General features: G+C 51.0%; 1 protein-coding gene across 2 annotated transcripts in view; it reads left to right on the top strand.

The window, feature by feature from the left end:
- ITGB4 (integrin subunit beta 4) overlaps nt 1-15,601 on the top strand; it is a 59,546-nt gene extending 43,945 nt beyond the window's left edge. The window contains exons 32-42 of one of the 2 annotated variants that reach the window (XM_078872675.1): nt 347-484; nt 882-1,064; nt 1,621-1,782; nt 2,253-2,420; nt 4,869-4,964; nt 6,688-6,855; nt 7,681-7,869; nt 8,459-8,614; nt 9,150-9,320; nt 9,871-10,005; nt 11,920-15,601. In XM_078872675.1, coding sequence (XP_078728801.1) covers nt 347-484; nt 882-1,064; nt 1,621-1,782; nt 2,253-2,420; nt 4,869-4,964; nt 6,688-6,855; nt 7,681-7,869; nt 8,459-8,614; nt 9,150-9,320; nt 9,871-10,005; nt 11,920-12,035 — 1,682 coding nt within the window. In that variant the 3' untranslated portion in view covers nt 12,036-15,601. The remainder of the gene's footprint in view (nt 1-346; nt 485-881; nt 1,065-1,620; nt 1,783-2,252; nt 2,421-4,868; nt 4,965-6,687; nt 6,856-7,680; nt 7,870-8,458; nt 8,615-9,149; nt 9,321-9,870; nt 10,006-11,919) is intronic. The other variant, XM_078872676.1, reaches the window with a different exon arrangement.
- Nucleotides 15,602-17,045: the final 1,444 nt, after the last annotated feature.

Raw genomic sequence — 17,045 nt, 5'->3', positions numbered from 1 at the left:
CTGGTGACCCGAGTTCGGTTCCCGCTCACGGCCAACACCGGTGACGATTATCTGAACCGGTCCTTGGCCTCCCCTAGGTCGACTCGGCCTCAAATGAGTACCTGGGACGGTGTGCTAAAAAAAGCACTAAAACTGGGGAGACAAAGGCGGTCGTGCGTGATGCTGCCCACCCACCCCCTTGTGTGCCGCTCTGTCCTTCATGGGCGCCCGCCAACAGCACTTGCTCCAAAAAAGTCTGTTCAGGCTACACGAGGGGGGGACGGGGAGGTGGGAAATATCTTGACCTTGGCACGTGTACAAACGCACGTGTAAAACGCACGTGTGTGCCACCCGCGTGCGCGTGCAGTTCCCGGTGAGCCGGGCCGCCTGGCCTTCACCATCGTGTCGGCCACCACGCTGCAGCTGAGCTGGGGGGAGCCGCCCGAGACCAACGGCCTCATCACGGGCTACGAGGCGTCGTACACGCCCATCAGCGAGGACGGACGTGAGCCCCCCCCCCACTGCCCCCCCTCCCCCCGCCAGCCGCAACACCGCAGAGCGCACGGGGCACGCTGCGGCGTATCATGTGGTGCGTCGGCACACGCTGCGCAGTACATAGCGGACAGTGTATAGGACGGAGCACGTGGTGCAGAGTGGATGGTGGATAGTGCATGTAGTGCGTAGCGCATATTGCACATTACACAATGCATATTGCATCATGTCACATCACACATAGTGTGTAACGTATAGCACGATGCATATTGCGTAGTCCCTTCGTGCACAGTCCATAGCGCAAAGCATATCCGGTAGTAGTGCACACCGCACATTCGACAGCGCACAGCAGAGTGGATAACGTTTCATAGCAGCAGCACTATCAGCAGCACGGTCGTCTGTTGTCGCAGGCTCCATCGGGCAGACCAAGCGCGTGGAGGTGCAGGGCAACAAGCGGCGCGTGATGCTCATCGAGAACCTGCGGCCCATGGTGCCGTACCGCTACCTGGTGCGGGCGCGCAACAGCGCCGGCTGGGGGCCGCCCCGCGAGTCCACCTTGAACATCGCCAACCAGTCCACGCGGCCCCTCTCCAGTGAGTGAGCCCCGGCGCCAGCGGTTCGCTCGCCTGGGAACGCCGCGGCGGCGGCGCGTTGATGTTGCAGTGCGGTGGCAATGAAGGCGACGGGCGACGTGGCTGCCATTGTAGAGTCTCTTGTTCACCCGACGCGCCACACCCCACTGCAGTCTGCCTAGTGGTGGAGGGTGTGGGGGTTGGGATTGAGCCGGGTTCTCAAGCGCAGTGAGTTAAACGGTGTCAGCCCGGTCAACGGCGACGTCTTTTACCGTGCAGAGATCCACAGACTCACGTGGAGACCCTGGCGCTCACCGAGACTGTGCGTTGATTCTCAGGTTCCGCACTCGATGTGACTAAATTGCAGCTCTGAGGATTTCAAACATCGACTGGACTGAACAATGTGGCCCCCTTGCTAAAGTCTCTTTGCTCACCCATCCCTGGTGCAGGGGTAGCTAGCCCACCCACCCCCTCCACTCCATTGCCCACCCGCACCCCCTGTTCCCCTGTCCCCCCGCACTGCCCCCCTCTGCACCGAATGACCGCGTGCTCTGCCCCCCCCCCCCCCCCCCCGCAGTCCCCATCATCCCGGACGTGCCCATCGTGGATGCCCAGGGCCCCGACGACTACGCGGGCTTCTACATGTACGGCGCCATGGAGGGCGGCGGCAAGGCGCTGCCCAGCACCTCCGACGACTCCTACAGCTACCATACGCTGCCCTCGAAGCAGGGCCAGACAGGTGAGTGACAAAGGCAAAGATCCCCCGTGTAGCCTTAACAGACCGTTGGGGCAAGTGCCATTAGTGAGCACCTATGAAGGCAGGCACGGCACACGAGGGGGTGGGTTGCCAGCGCCACGCCTGGTCACCTTTGTCTCCCTAGTGACGATGTTTACACACCGCACCGGGTACTCATTTGAGGCTGGGTCGACCTCGGGGAAGCCCAGGACCGGTTCAGGTAACCGTCACCGGTGTTGGCCGTGAGCGGGAATCGAACTCGGGTCGCCGAATTTTCGGTCGTGCAGGGTGCCAACCGCCATCTCTTGACACAATGCCGACGGCACAATTGGGATTTGAACCCAGGTGCTCTGACCTCTACGCCACGGGACCACCGCCTCCGCCGTGTCTCTCCCCGACCCCTTCACGTCGGCGTGGCCGGCGACGTCGCCCAAACTCGCCGCGCGTTCCGCCTCCTCCCCGCGTGCCAACAGGCGGCAGTTCGATGACCACGAGCACGACGATCCACCAGAGCCACCAACACCAGACCATGCTGGGCACGCTGGAGCTGCCGGGCATGTCGGGCGGCTCGCAGCACATGCACACGCTCACGCGGAGCACGCACGGTGGCTCCTCAACGCTCGGTGACGCCTACGGCTGGGGTGAGTCGGGGCGGGCGGGCGGGTGAGCGAGCGACGCGCTCGGATTTCAGAGAGGGGCACAAAGTTTCGGGACGTTGTCGTGAAAAGAAGAGGGATATGTTTACCGCATTGGATGAGGAGAGACTCACACGTAACAGTCGTTGTCTTGAGTGATCGTGTTGCTGTTCCACAATGTCCCCGGGAAGATCTCCAAGAACAACAGCTGCCTCAAGCATAGGACGATCCGCTACGCACAGCGTACAAGACGGGCGGCAAACCGACACGTCGCCTAATGCTGGCCTTCCTCTGGGCCTCGGGGTGGGGGCTCGCAGGTTGGGCGTTAATCCCAGGCCTCAGGTCTGTGGGAGCCTTACAGAGGCCTCAAAAAGCCTTGGGGGGGGGGGGGGCCTCATCTGACATTTTGTTCCCAGGCCTCCCCAAACGCCTTTGAGTAGGCCTGGGCCCCTCCTCTATTGAGGGGGGGCAAGGACGGCCAGAGTGGTTGAGCAGAATCGAAACGGTGCTTCTTCCTTGATTGCACGCAACCTTATTCTCTTCTTGGTGTGTTGCGCGACACCCGACGTTGAACGCTGCAACCTCGTTGCTTCTCGAGTGCGAGGCAGTCGCACGTCACCGAGTCATCCACGATTGACGTGTGGAGGTTTAGAGGGGTGAAACGCCCGTGATAAAATGGTGGACTCTTCACACGGCCCAGCCCATGCAATGTGTGTATCATTTTATCCACCTCACCGCTCGACCTGCTGTTTGATAATAACTCTTTATTGACGGATGATACCGTTGTAGTCACCTTGTGTACCGTGTTCCCTCGTTATTCGAAAGGGGTCCGTTCTGGAGATGCTCGTGACGAGCTAATTTTGTGGATAATGATATCGGCCTGTGAAAATCTTTTTAACGAATTACCTTAAAGAAATATGTAAATAAGCTATTAAATACATGAATATTATCATAACACAAAAAAGTAAAAATGCACGTGCATTTAATAAAAAACAAATATTTAAGGAGTAAAAAAGACTTTTTATAAATGCGGTCGTGTAGCATTCCAGATGCTTTTCGTGGATAGCCAAAATCGCGGATAGCAAGTTTGCGACTAACGAGGGAACACCGTATTACATTCCCATGGTCTGTGAATGAACCGACGTGTGGGCCCATACACAGTGCACGGTGGGAGTCTCTTGCGGGAGAATAAATAATCCTGCTTTGACCGAACGGCGAATGCGACTCGGTCAGATTTCACGACCGGCACTTGGAGCCAGCGCGGAGCCTCGAGCTACGACGATCTGGACGCGCGGGAGCTAGGGAGCGTCGTCATGGAGACATCGGCTAGCCAAGTGTCCACTGTGCTGCACGAGTCAGCGGTGTCCTACCACAGCCTGCAGCAGACGAGTAGTCGCTCCGACACGGCACCGCCGGGCCTAATTGCGCCGACCAATCGGGGGCCCAATCGCTGGATTTCGGCCGATTTTGCCGGGGGATCCACAACTGAAACGCGAATGAATGAAAATCAAGGGGTGGTGGAATACGATTGCAAAAGTGATTCTTGCATTTGCTTCCTAAATCAGAAATCTGCCCGTGTGAATGAAATTTTCTACCGATTGTCCAAATTGGCGATGGTGTGTACGGTCAACTGTTGATTTGTTTGTGGGGTAACGACCGGGGTAATGCAAAGCATATGTGAAGGTAGTATAGAGAGGTAACCTGTTGAAGGCCTCGCCACGTCGTGTCGGTCAAGGGGGTCGTTTGACCATACTTCACCGTCAGTACGCATTGGTGAGGGCTGAGTGGTGTGGTGGGTGGTGGAAGCAGGATCGGTTCAGATAGCACTCACCGATGATGTTAGCCGTGGCTGGGAATCGAACTCAGGTTGCCGGCTTCATCACGCAGTGCGCTAACTACTGTGCCACCGCTCCCCCCAATAAGAGTCGTTCCCTTGACGCACGGAGAAAAAAGTCTCAAGTCTATGATTCAGGAGGCCCCTGCATTGGAATGTTTGGCCAAATTCCCTTAACGCTGGCTTCGTTGTGCGACGCAATAAAATGTATCTTCATGATATATAATATATTCAATATCGAAATGCGACTCCATATCGAGGCGCTGTAGAGGCCGTCAGTGATGGGCAGAGGAGCATATTGGAGATTGCCAAGTGTGGCCTTCAAAGGGGGGCGGGTAGTCAACAGCACGGGCGCCTGGGGGGAGTGAGTGCCAGACTTTGACGTCCCTCCCGACGGTCTCACCTCCCAGGCGCTCGTGCGCCCTCACACGATGCCCCCTACAACGTCCGTCCGTCCCCCACCCCCCACCCCACACGGAGCTCCCGTTAATCGACCCCCCCCCCCCACCTCCTCCACTCCGAGCGAGCTTTGCGGCGGCGTTTGCGAAGGTGACCGCGGCGCCTGGGAGGTCGCGAGGGTTCACGGGAGCTCAACGTGCTTTGCGTTTGCACCCCGGCAGGCCACGGGGCGGGCGTGTCGATGACCGGCTCGCGCAACCGCACGCAGTCGGAGGAGGCGCAGGAGGTGCTGCACCAGCTGGACTTAGCCCTGCAGCGTACGTCCTCTGCCCCCATCCCACCAACCAACCCCCCTCCCCCCCCCTGCTCCTTCCCCTTTCCCCCGAGACGCTTCGCTGCTGCGTAATCAAGCCGTACGATGATTTTGACAGCGGTGAGGGAGTGCTGGCGGAATGACGACGGTCACACTTTGCCTTTCAGCCCGGATGAGCGAGAGCTTTGGTGGCTTTGTCATGGCGGAGGGAGACCCGACATCGTCCCCTGACGGCTTTAGCTGACCGCGCTTTTGCATTGCAGGACTCCACTTTTGTACGCTTCGCAAATCAGCACCGCCCCTTGCGAATGATTTCTTTTTTTCTCCGATGACCGTCTTCATTTTTGCTAACATGCTTTTGCGTAACGTAGCGATAATAACAATTCCATGAGTCAGTTGAGAAGCATAATGAGCGTGACTAACTCGATTAACTATAATACAGGTTTTTTTGGGTTAGATCGCTTAAATATCAATGTGTCGTTAAACCCGGCACCACCCGACACCTCCAATTAGTAGTCTAACCCAAACAAACCTGTATTATGGATGATATTGGTCGTGAAAGCCTACGTGATAAACAGTTCTGCTTCTGCTTGTTTTTGCATAATATAAAATGCATCGCTTTTAAACTAATTAATTCATTAATTAATTTAATACTTAATGGCTGGGTCCTTAAATGTCAGTGTGGAATGATTTGTCGCCCCCAGCGATACAATGAATCGTCGCTATCGTTTGATTATTCTGTCACACTGCGGCTGCAGGGGCGGTGTTAACCTGCGTCACATGCTGCTTACCAGAATTGCACAGCACAGATTTGAACACGTGAAATTCAGAGCACGTATCTTAAAAATGAATATTCATAGATTAATCTTAAACACCGGGAATTCATCGAAGAATCGATGCATCGTTCCGCACCTAGTTGACGGACACGTTTCAGACTTTAAACTCTTGCCAAATGGGGTCTTCTTTAGATGCCAATCAATTCTGATGTATAACCTCATGTTCGTTACGCGAGTTAATCAACACGCGAGGCTTCTCTTGGCACATGCGGTGCTCATAATAATTTAATGGGCCATTTAGGTGAAGAGTCATAATGTATTGCTGTGCTGACATTTCTAATTGCACAATCGCAGGATCTTTATTTTGTCACAAAGGTCACCACCAATCAATGCGCGACTGTGAACACGGCGGTATGGGGAGCTTGTGTGGGCTTGGTGATAAGTAATGTGTATCACATTGGATTGAGCACAACGTGAGACAATGCTTCTAAAGCCTTGTGTGCGTGTGTAAAGTTCCAGTGCATGGGGTGGACAGGTCACCCCAGGGTTCAGAGACACTTGAGTCACCACCGATGAGATTCTGGGACCAAATCTGCGTTTCAACCACCTGCGATTAAATTGGGTGCTCAAGTTGCAGTGATTTGATGGTCTGATCCTGGTCACCAATGGCTGCACAGAGCATCGTGTCACATTTGATTTAGAACTTCATTTGGTTTAGTCCACCTGTGAGAATGAAGTTCGATTGACATGCAGCGAACACTCTTTCGAGGGCACATTAACGTCGCTACTAGGAGGCGAAGGTGGCCGTGAGTGGTGCTCGCCACCCACCCCCTCGTGTGCCGTGCCGGCCTTTCATAGGTGCTCACTAACAGCACTTGCCCCAACAGTCTGTTCAGGCTAGACGGGGGATCTTTGTCTTTTGTGTGTTCCTCTTTCTTCTCGGTGCCGCAGCCTCTCCCCGCAGCCCCGCCATTCTGGGCACGCCCGGAATCCCCGAGGCTCCCGGCCGCCTCGTCTTCTCGGCCACGGGCCCCACGTCCCTCCGCGTCAACTGGCAGAAGCCGCAGAGCGACACCCAAGTGATGGGCTACCGCGTGACGTACCAGTCCCTCTCGGGAGGTGGGCACCCGCACCGGCGACACCGCCCTCTCTGCAAGCTCACCACGGCGGTCGGCGACGGCCATGTTGTTTTATGAACCTCACTGGGAGCAATGCACTTTCAAATCGAGATTCAAAACTCATTTCTGTAGAGCTGGTTTATTTTGTGCTTAGTTTGTTGTCCTCTTTTTCCCCGCACTTCCGATTGGCGCGGTTGGCAACGTACGGTGCGAAAGAAGTTCAACATACACGCATAGAGACCCATAGACTCACACAGCGACCCACAGACTCACATAGATGGAAGACTCAATTCTTTCAAACAGTTTTTGTGTTTAGTTTGTTGTCCTTTCAGCCCCACCTCCGACTAGCGCGGTTGGCTATGTACGGTGAGAAAGAAGTTCAACATACATACGTACGTAGATAACCTAGTACAAGAGCAGTTCCACGATTGAGGCAGACTAACGGCACGGGTGTCCCCACCGTTAGCGTCGTGAGTGTTGGGACATCATCATCATCATCATTTCTAGACGTGGCTAAGAGACATAACGACCAGCCACATTTAGGACAAAAAGAAAATTGGTATTTTGAGTCGATCCAGGCCCTGAACGCCTGCTGTATATCTGGCATTTGCATGTTCTCCCCGTGGCCGTGTGGATTTGCCCACCCACATTTAGAATCGACGTGCGTTTAGAGTATTTGGCTGCTATCAATTTGCACGCGATAAGCCACCTCATTGGGCTATCATTTGTGATGACCAGGTCGCTTCTGAAAAAGAGCCGTATGGCTCAGTGGGGCCTAAGCTGGTAAAATTAAAATTAAAAGTAAAATTTCTAATTTATTTTGCAGGCTCCCCGCGGAACGTGGAGATCGCCGATCCCAACCAGGTGACCGTCACGGTGGACCAGCTGCTGCCCAACGAGGCGTACCTCTTCAAGGTGATGGCGTGCAGCGACAAGGGTTGGGGCCCGGAGCGCGAGGGCGTCATCACCATCGAGTCGCAGGTCAACCCGGCGAGCCCGCACATCCCCATTCCAGGTAGGCCGGCCTCACGTATCGACTCACCGCACAGGTTAGCTCACCTTGTAGGTCAGCTCACCTGACAGGTGAGCTCACCTGTGTAAAGGTACCTTGTCACTCTGACATGTTTGCACTGTTCCTTTTTTAAATCGCGTATGTTCATATGTCACTGTTAGACCAAAACACAGAGCTTACTTGCACCTGACCCTAACTTTGCTGGCACTTCTTGCTCTCATATTATATTTGCACAGTTTTTTTTCCCTTTGTGTTTAATTCATGACCGTTAAATACCTAGTCTGTTAATTGTGCAATTTACAGGATACTGACGTTTTGGTGTTTGTGTTGTTATTGCTACTGCCGTGCTAACGCACCACGGACCTCCCTTGTAAAGTAGCCCGGCAGTCGGCTAAACGGGACAATCATCTGCCCAGAAAAATCGAAAAAATTAAAAAACACAACACACAAACATCTCACGACACAATGCCGATAGCGCGATTGAAATAAAAAAAAAAATTGGGAGTGAGGGGGACGTGGAAATAAATGATGACCAACAATGTTTTGCACGTGCACCACGTGCGTGCGTGCGTGCGTGCGTGGATGCGTACAGGCTCACCGTTCACGCTGAGCACGCCCAACGCGCCGGGCCCGCTGGTGTTCACGGCGCTCACCCCGTCCTCGCTGCAGCTCAAGTGGGAGAAGCCGATGAAGCCCCAGGGCCCCATCCAGGGCTACGTGGTGTCCTGCGAGCCCGTCCACCCCATCGGTCGGTGAAGCCTCGACGCTCGCCGTTCATTGCCCACGCTGCATTCGCGCGTTTTGCATTCACGCACGCCCGGCACCGTCGCTCGCGTTCGCCATTGTCGCCCTCGCCGTCGTTCGTCCGCTGCTTGAATGAAGGCTTCACCGCCTCTCCCGGCCTTCCGATGTAAAATCCACGTCGCGTCTGCCCCCTTGAGCTGCTCATTTCATCCATCTCCAGTCTGCATCTCCAACGCAGCACCTGTCGCTCGGAGTGCGCGTTTGTGCGTTTGTGAGCTCTCACGGCCAACATCAGTGGCGAATTATCTCAACCGATCCTGATTCTCTCCGAGGTTGACTCAGCCTTAATTGAGTACTTGGTGCGGTGTGTAAACATCGACACTGGGAGGCGAAAAAATGTGTATCCAGGCATTGTGCTGGCCACAGCACCCCCTGGTGCACCGTGCTGCCCTCCATAGGCGCTGATTAAACGCGCTCGCTCAAAACAGTCTATGTACGATACACACGGGGTATCTTTATCTGTGTATTTATGTTATCAGCGGGCAGCGTGGGCGAGCCACGCATCTTCACCATCGACGACCAGGATGAGACGAGCCTGGTGGTGAATGACCTCCTGGAGAACGTGCCCTACAAGTTCAAAGTGAAGACCAAGACGAGCCAGGGCTACGGGCCCGAGAGAGAGGGCATCATCACCATCGAGTCTCAGAACGGTACTGCTCGGCAGCCCACGCGCGCAAAACACACTCGCTTTGACACGCACGCTCACTCGCTTTGACACGCTCGCTCGTTCACGTAGCACGCTCACATGCATGCACATACGCCATAGCAAGCATGAGTATGTACATGTGTGTTGTCTACTAAAAACCAGGGAGGAATAGAGAGATGTTGTGAATCTGCGTGGGATTACAAGACTCGATCAGGTCAGAAATGAAGGCCAGAGTAGTACCGCCCATCTCAGAGACAAACTGAAAACATATCAACTCCGATGGTTAGGGGGGGGGGGACACGTTGTAAGAAGTGAGGAAGACCGCAACGGAAGTATTGCGATGAACTATTTGGAAGCATCGGGGCGAAGACTGAGAGGGCAAGTCTAGAAAGAGGAGGTTCACAAGTGGTGAACCGGAATGTGAAGTTACTGTGGAGTGGACGTGGAGATGGACCAGGACAGGAATGAGTGGTGAAATAAGATCCAGGAAGGCAGACCCCCACAGGAGTTAGTTAAGAAGTGGTGGCGAGTCACGCGTTCTTTCGTGTGTTCAGGTTTCCAGCAGGACTTCTCCGGCGGGATGGACGTGATGATGCACCCTGCTTCCTCCCAGCAGTTTGTGTCCCAGTCCAGCAGCATGCAGAGCGAGGTGTTCGACTTCCCTGGGGACATGATGCAAGGAATCATGGGTACGAGGCACACGCGGCACTGACCAGTGCAGTCTGTTCGCCTGTAACGGTGGCAGTTGCCCTCCTGAAGAGCACCACTTTATGGAAAATTCGCCGTTATAATAAGTCATCTATATAAAAAAGGGAAATTTGTGAATATGTGTGTCTGTTCAAAATGTTTAGCGTACTTCCCGACATGCAGCCAACTTGAAATTTGCCATGTGGGTACTTTCCAGACTGTACACCATGCAAAAATAAAAATAAATTACTTTGGTAAAAAACATTTGGGGGAGGGGGGGCGCAATAATGCATATATTTTGCATGGCAAGTGAGCTGTGACGTCACATCTGTCATGTGACTGGCGCATGCGGAAGGGTAACGCATTGTAGTGTAGCGGTTAGCGCGCTGCGCTATGAACCTGGCGACCCGAGTTCGATTCCCGCTCACGGCCACCACCGGTGACGATTATTTAAACCGGTCCTGGGCCTCCCCTAAATCGACTCAGCATCAAACGAGTAACTGGTGTGGTGTATGAACATCACCACTGGGGAGACAAAGGCGGCCGGGTGTGGTGAATCCAAGTCGCGGGCGAAGCCAGGTAGTAAAGCTAGTATATTATATCGGGGTAAAGCACGGTCTGCACTAACACGTGCGGTGCGTACGCAGGCTGAATAAAGACTGAGGTGCGTGTGTAGCATCGAGAAGCATCCAGCAGCATCCCGCCCTGTGCGATGATGCTACACCGAGGCAGCCGCACGGCCGCTTACTCCTATTGGCGCGTCGTAGTTCCGTTCACTCAATCGCGTTGCATCCAATTCGCATCACGAGAACAACGCGCGGTGTTATAGGAGAACAGACTGAACTTGGGGCACACATTTAGCCTACCCACACAATACAACACAACACACGTAGCCAAACCCCACATGCTTCATGATGTACACAGTCAACAAAGACAAAGATCCCCCATATAGCCTTGACAAACTTTTGGGGCAAGTGCTGTTAGTGACAACCTATGAAGGCCAACACAGCACACTAGGATGTTGATGGCCAGCACCACGCCCGGCCACCTTTGTCTCCCTCGTCGCGATGTTTTCACACCGTGTCTGGTACTCGTTTTAAGGCTGAGTCGACCTAGGAGAGGCCCAGGACCAGTTCAGATAATTGTAACTGGTGTTGGCGTGAGCAGGAATCGAAGTCGGGTCGCCGGGTTCGTAGCGCAGCGCGCTAACCACGGCACCCCTACTCCTCACACGGCCAAAACCACACAGTGTAACATACACATGGCGAACACTGACGATACGGCAGACACAGCCAGGCCAAACTATAACACACGTAGCTGACAACAAACAACACGACCGACCAATACATGCAACACAACACACATAGCCAACACCCTTAATACAACATACACATCGCTGATTTATACAATATCGCACAACAGCTGACAGCGAGAGGAGGTGGGTGGCAGCGATGGTAAAATCGTGAAATATTAGGAGGTTGGAGCTACCACTCGGATGCCTGGGTCAATTGTGGAAATGAACAGGAAGCACCAAGCAAACACACATACGTATGTTGAACTTCTTTCGCACCGTACGTAGCCAACCGTGATAATCGATGGTGTTGGGGGAAGGACAACAAACTAAACACAGAAAGCAGGTCTAAAGAAATGAGTTGTCAATCGAGATGATGATGATGATTTAAAAGTGCATCGCGCCAGTGGCTGCCTAATATCGGAAGGGAAGAGCGTTCCAGACGGCCGCAGAAGCGCATCTGAAAGCGTCGCGCGATGCGGTGACCGCCGTCTTTGTTCGATGGCAGCAGCCAAAAGCCGCCGCCGTTCCTTGACGAGACCGGCAAGGCGTGGTGATTCATTTGTGGCGAGCACTGCTCGTGGTGTGACACGTAATGACTTCTGTTCTCTGTTCCTGGCCGCAGGTGTAACGCAGATGGTGGGTCAGACAGGCATCATCACAAAGAAGGTCACCACCGTCACCAAGACAACCAAAATGGACTCGGGCACCGTGTCCAAGCAGGGGGAAATGAGGTTCTAGGGGGCGAACACTGACGACCCCTGAACTCCCGACGCACGCACGCACGCACGCACACTCACACGCACGCACGCACACTCACACGCACGCACACTCACACGCACATCCCTTCCTCATTCATGCACGCCAGCACTGGCTGAAATGAGCTTGCATCTACAATAATTGAATAGCAGCGTCGGCCCGTGTGTATCTTTGTGCCTCCGTGTTGGTGTTTGATATTTTTCAGATGTCAAAAAGCCAAGTCCTCTTGTTTCCAGTGCGCGGTAATTGTTGATAATGACGCGAATGCAGTACAGCGGTAGTTATTGTTTCATGCATGCGGGTTTTCGACCCATACAAGTTCTTATATTTTCTTTAATATTTGCTTGTTCTTTTCCGTTTTTTTGTTGGGGTTTTTACGTTATTTTATCGCGTTTTTTAAAAGTAAATATAACATTTATGGAATTTTAGCGAACAAATAATCGAGTCTTACTAACGATGCCTTGTTTTCCATAGACGTTACAAAATGCAAGTTCTACAGTAGCTGTCTGAGGGCTTACACTAGAGGTTCGCTTGGCTGTGCTTCTCGTAGGCTTGTGTGCACTTTACGTGAGCGGTGGTCGTCGTGGGCTGACAGGGCCCCTGTGTGTGACAGCAGCGTGCACATGAGAGGCGGACGCAGGACAGGGCCCGACAGGGCACGCGGTTAATTCCACAGCATTTTCATTGCTGCTTCAAAAAGCCCTCCGCTACCATCCGTGGCGAATTATTCGTGAGAACAAGACGACATTTCATAGGTTTGCATGCTGCGCCTTGCCTGTGAGACCTAATTGAATATTTTACAAACCTTTAGTGCCTTTGTGAAGAACGCTCATTATGAAATGGCTTTGTAGTTCACCAAGTTTTTACTTTTTAATGTAATTCTAGTGCCAAACAAACATTGTGGAAAATGCATAGCACTCATAATAAGGTCCAGAAATCAATAATACATTTCTATATATATAATATTCTTGGAACAATATGTGTTACTTCAAGAGCTTAAGAAGCGTACATAATGGTACGAAAGCTTCATACTCTTACTACTTGTACAATTTGCAAAGAAATACTGACACCTCATTGGGTCACTATTTCCGAATGGGGCTTGGTGTGGCTCATGGCTGCCCTTGAGAAATCAACACTGTGAACGGCATGGGTAGATGTCACGAGCCTGTTAACTCACGCAGGAGAGAGACCTGGTCAAGTTGTTTACAAACTACATTTGTAACCGCGCGAGTTTGTTGAACAACGTGAGCGCGTGCCTCATACTTGGAACCCGACATGTTACCCCCTGTAATTTGACGGTTACAAAATGCCCCATTGGCATCGACATGATAACGGCTGGGTTTGTAAGTTAACTGCATTTAACAGCAAGACAATAACACAAACCTCTGCCAATCATCGTGTACTGCACTCTTGAACCAAAAGATCTTGCCTCAGATATTGTTTGTGCGGTGTTGGGATACTCGCCCACGTAGACCGTGTCGAAAGGCTGTTTTTGTGAGGAATTATCTCAATGACACACACGCCCTGTGCCAGTCCTTACTCTTGTTTATCCTTTATTCTACAGAGCATCACATTCCTCATTTGTGAACACGATGCGTGGTCGTGGCCACGAATTCCTGCAGACTGTAGTCGTTTCTTCCCTCTTGCAATAGTCATACGGCATTCACCATCACCGATCCCAGCACCGTCAATGTTAGGCCCCTCCGTGAAGCTCTTTGCTTTACATTCTTTAATAAATGATTTGGAATAATTCATGATGATGATGATGATAAACCTTGCCTTGGAGTAACAGTTTGGCAGGATGCATAGATTCCATTCACCTCAACACAAGGACACAAAAGCCCTGATTTCCAGAAGTGGTCGTTTATTGATGTAAAAATGTTAAGGAACTGTACAAATTTAGCAACAAAAACAACCCCATCAGCAATTTGTTCACTTTCGCCTGATAATTATGACATGGACCTTTTCTCTATCGGGTATAATTAAGCCGATGGCTTTTAACTCAGATATAAGCAACAAAAAATAGCTCGAGTTCGTGTTGCTGCTTCGCTTTCAAGTAGCAGTTAGGGTTTCATTACAAGACACCCGCTGGAACATGACGTGGCCTGCACGGATGTTCCGTAGTTGAGGCGTGTGGATGATATATTTTTTTTTCTTTATTGTGAAACAAGACGAGATGTTGAGGCTACAGTTGCCACCCATCCATGCTTGGCAATGACAGAGCACGTTTCGGATGGATCGCCCTCAGCACCCTCTTGGCTCCCAAAACAACTTTGTGTGATTTTTCTAAGCGCCAATGTTCCATTTCTCTAAGCGTTCGATATACGACTGAAGCACGCCACTGTTGTATGCAATCTCTGTCCATATTTTGTTAAATTCGAGGGTGGCGACGGTAGCTTGGGCCTAAACGAGGACACGCTTTGAATCCTGTATCTCGGTCACAAGATGAGTGCCTTGACCAATGAGTGCTGTGAACTTTTCGTTCAAGTGCTGTGGGCTATTATCTGCGTTTTCACATCAAGGGCAAGGAAATCCAAAGTGTAATGGAAATAAAGTACACAGCAAGTATTATGTGTGTTATTGGCACCAAGAGCTGATAGCGCATAGTATTATTGTACGCCAGAATGCTACCGTGGTGTCATGGTTATCACACTCGATTTGCAATCGGGGGCTTTGCCGGTTCGATCTCCTGGCGTGGCAAGTGAAACAATGAAGCGAGTCTATTAAATCCCCCTCGCCTCTGTCCACCGAGCAGTATAAACGGGTGACGCCACAGGCGATGGGCAGGTCAAAGTGTGGGTCGCCCACCTCTTGCAAGACGTCTGGCCAGCATTGGAAGACTAGGCCAAAATACCATCGAGAGGGCCTCTCAACCTTCTTGTAGTGGACGTCCTTCAGCCAGCAGTGGTGTATGAGCCGATAATCGCAGGGCCGCATCTTTACCTGTGTGTTATTGTATGTTGAGATGCCCATTACAGTACTGCTATTCCGTTTTGTGGTCACTACAACGCAGTTTTTTTTCTGTGGTTGATATTCGCTGTGCTCCTCGGTCGCCTGTCCTTCGACGCGTTGGCTGTCACACACAGCAAGGGGCTGCAGTTCCATGCTTTTTTTTATACCAGCATTTCATATGGTACAATGGTGGTGTATTTTTTCGTTCTCCTATGGCTCACAGGGCAGCAGTGGATGTCATTTACTGGAGTAGTCGTCGCACCGTAGTAGTAGTAGTAAAAAAAGACTGGCAAAATGTCAAAGTTTTCATTGGGCTGGTCAAGTCCTCCCGATTCTTGTTTTACCCAAAATGCACTTGCTTTCGATCGTGTTGTATTTGTGTTAAACTTACTGGTGTTACTGCAAACTGGCATGTTTTTTTTACTGTAATACATAACGGTTTTTTTGTTTAAAATTACATTTCTGAAATATTGTGCATTCCTAAAGGTAAGGTACTACTGTATTAATGCTTTAAAAAAAATCATTTTACAATTTGCAAAAGAAAAGCTTGAAATATTTTTTAAGTTGTAAAGGAAAAAAACAAATAAACGTTTTCAAAAGAACATGGTGCTTTCCGAGCGATTTTAAACCCTATTTAGAACTTGCAGAATTTGGCAACAATAAATGATTTTTTTTGTTATAGTGGTGCACAAAACACAAATAAGAAGAACCAGCAATACATTTGTCAATATCACTGCACCATGGAAGGGGGCGGGGGGATATCCAACATGTGACATTCTTCTTCTATAAATGTTACTTTACACGCTTGACTGTCACGATGTTTGCCTGGCACAGCCAACACTATTTGGACCGAGCTGCCTCAATTTTTTCCAGAATTTGAGTTTCCCAAAACACAAGGTGTGATGTTTTCGTGATGTGCTCGGTTGCTGGAGTCACGATGTAAGAATGGGCAGGTCTTCCCAGATGTACTTTCCAGTCAAGTGCCGCGGTGGCGAGAGATGTTAACTACCTCGCCTGGTATACAGGAGGTCGTGGGTTTGATCCCGACCCTGACGCCTGCTGCTGTATATTTAAAATAAAATTGTAATAGAACTGCGGACGGAGTAGTTTATCCACCGTGCTACGAGAAATGAATCCGGAACACAGCGATATGCAAGCGCGCATGATTCCCGGCACACTTTCATACATGTGGTGGTGAGATATTAATTACCTCGCCTGGTATACAGGAGGTCGTGGGTTCAAACCCAAACCCAACCCTGGCGCCTGCTGTATATTTGCAGTTTGCATCTCCTCTCCGTGGTCGTGTGGATTCTTCTCCAAGCCCTCCCACCATTTCCCTCCAGATTTAGAAAGACGCGTTTAGAGTATTTAGCTGCTAAACATGTCCACGTGATAAGCCACTTCATTGGGCTATCATTTATGGGCAGGTCGCTTCTGAAAAAGAGCTGTATAGCGTAGTGGGCCTAATATGGGGAGGAAAAAAGTTAAGTTCAAAATATATCTGCAAGTAAAAGCAGTGCAGGATTAAGCTAGTGCGGGGCCTGCAGCATATGTTATAAAGGGGCCATAATATTTAAAAATCACAAATATTACAACACGTAAAAATGTTACTTGCACAGTAAAGTAATTGTATTTTTTCATTTGCTATACAGCCAAATACGACAAATCGCTAACCTTAAACACCCAGTCGTTCATACAAGTTGAAGGCAGTATAGTACTATAGTAATAGAGCAAGTGCAAAATCACTTAACCTTGAAAGTGCGGGGTCCGTAGCATAAGTAGTTACTTTTGCTACTAGGATAATCAGTGTTGCTGATCTAATTAAATATGTAACGTTAAATGTTAATTTTAATATATAGACGTATTTAATTGATATGCGTGGCCTGAATCCTGATGTCTGGAATTCAGTGCAGCCCATGATGTAAAATTAGGCCCAGAGAATTCAGGACGTGGCCTAAATTCACGGCCAACTCGAATTGACAAAAGTTTAAATTTGAAACGCGCTGCCATGACCGCAACTCAAAGCGCCAGTTAATATGG

This window comes from Lampetra fluviatilis, chromosome 35 (genome assembly GCF_964198595.1).
Source record: "Lampetra fluviatilis chromosome 35, kcLamFluv1.1, whole genome shotgun sequence".
Lineage (NCBI taxonomy): Eukaryota > Metazoa > Chordata > Hyperoartia > Petromyzontiformes > Petromyzontidae > Lampetra > Lampetra fluviatilis.
This window is presented reverse-complemented; position numbering and strand designations above follow the sequence as displayed.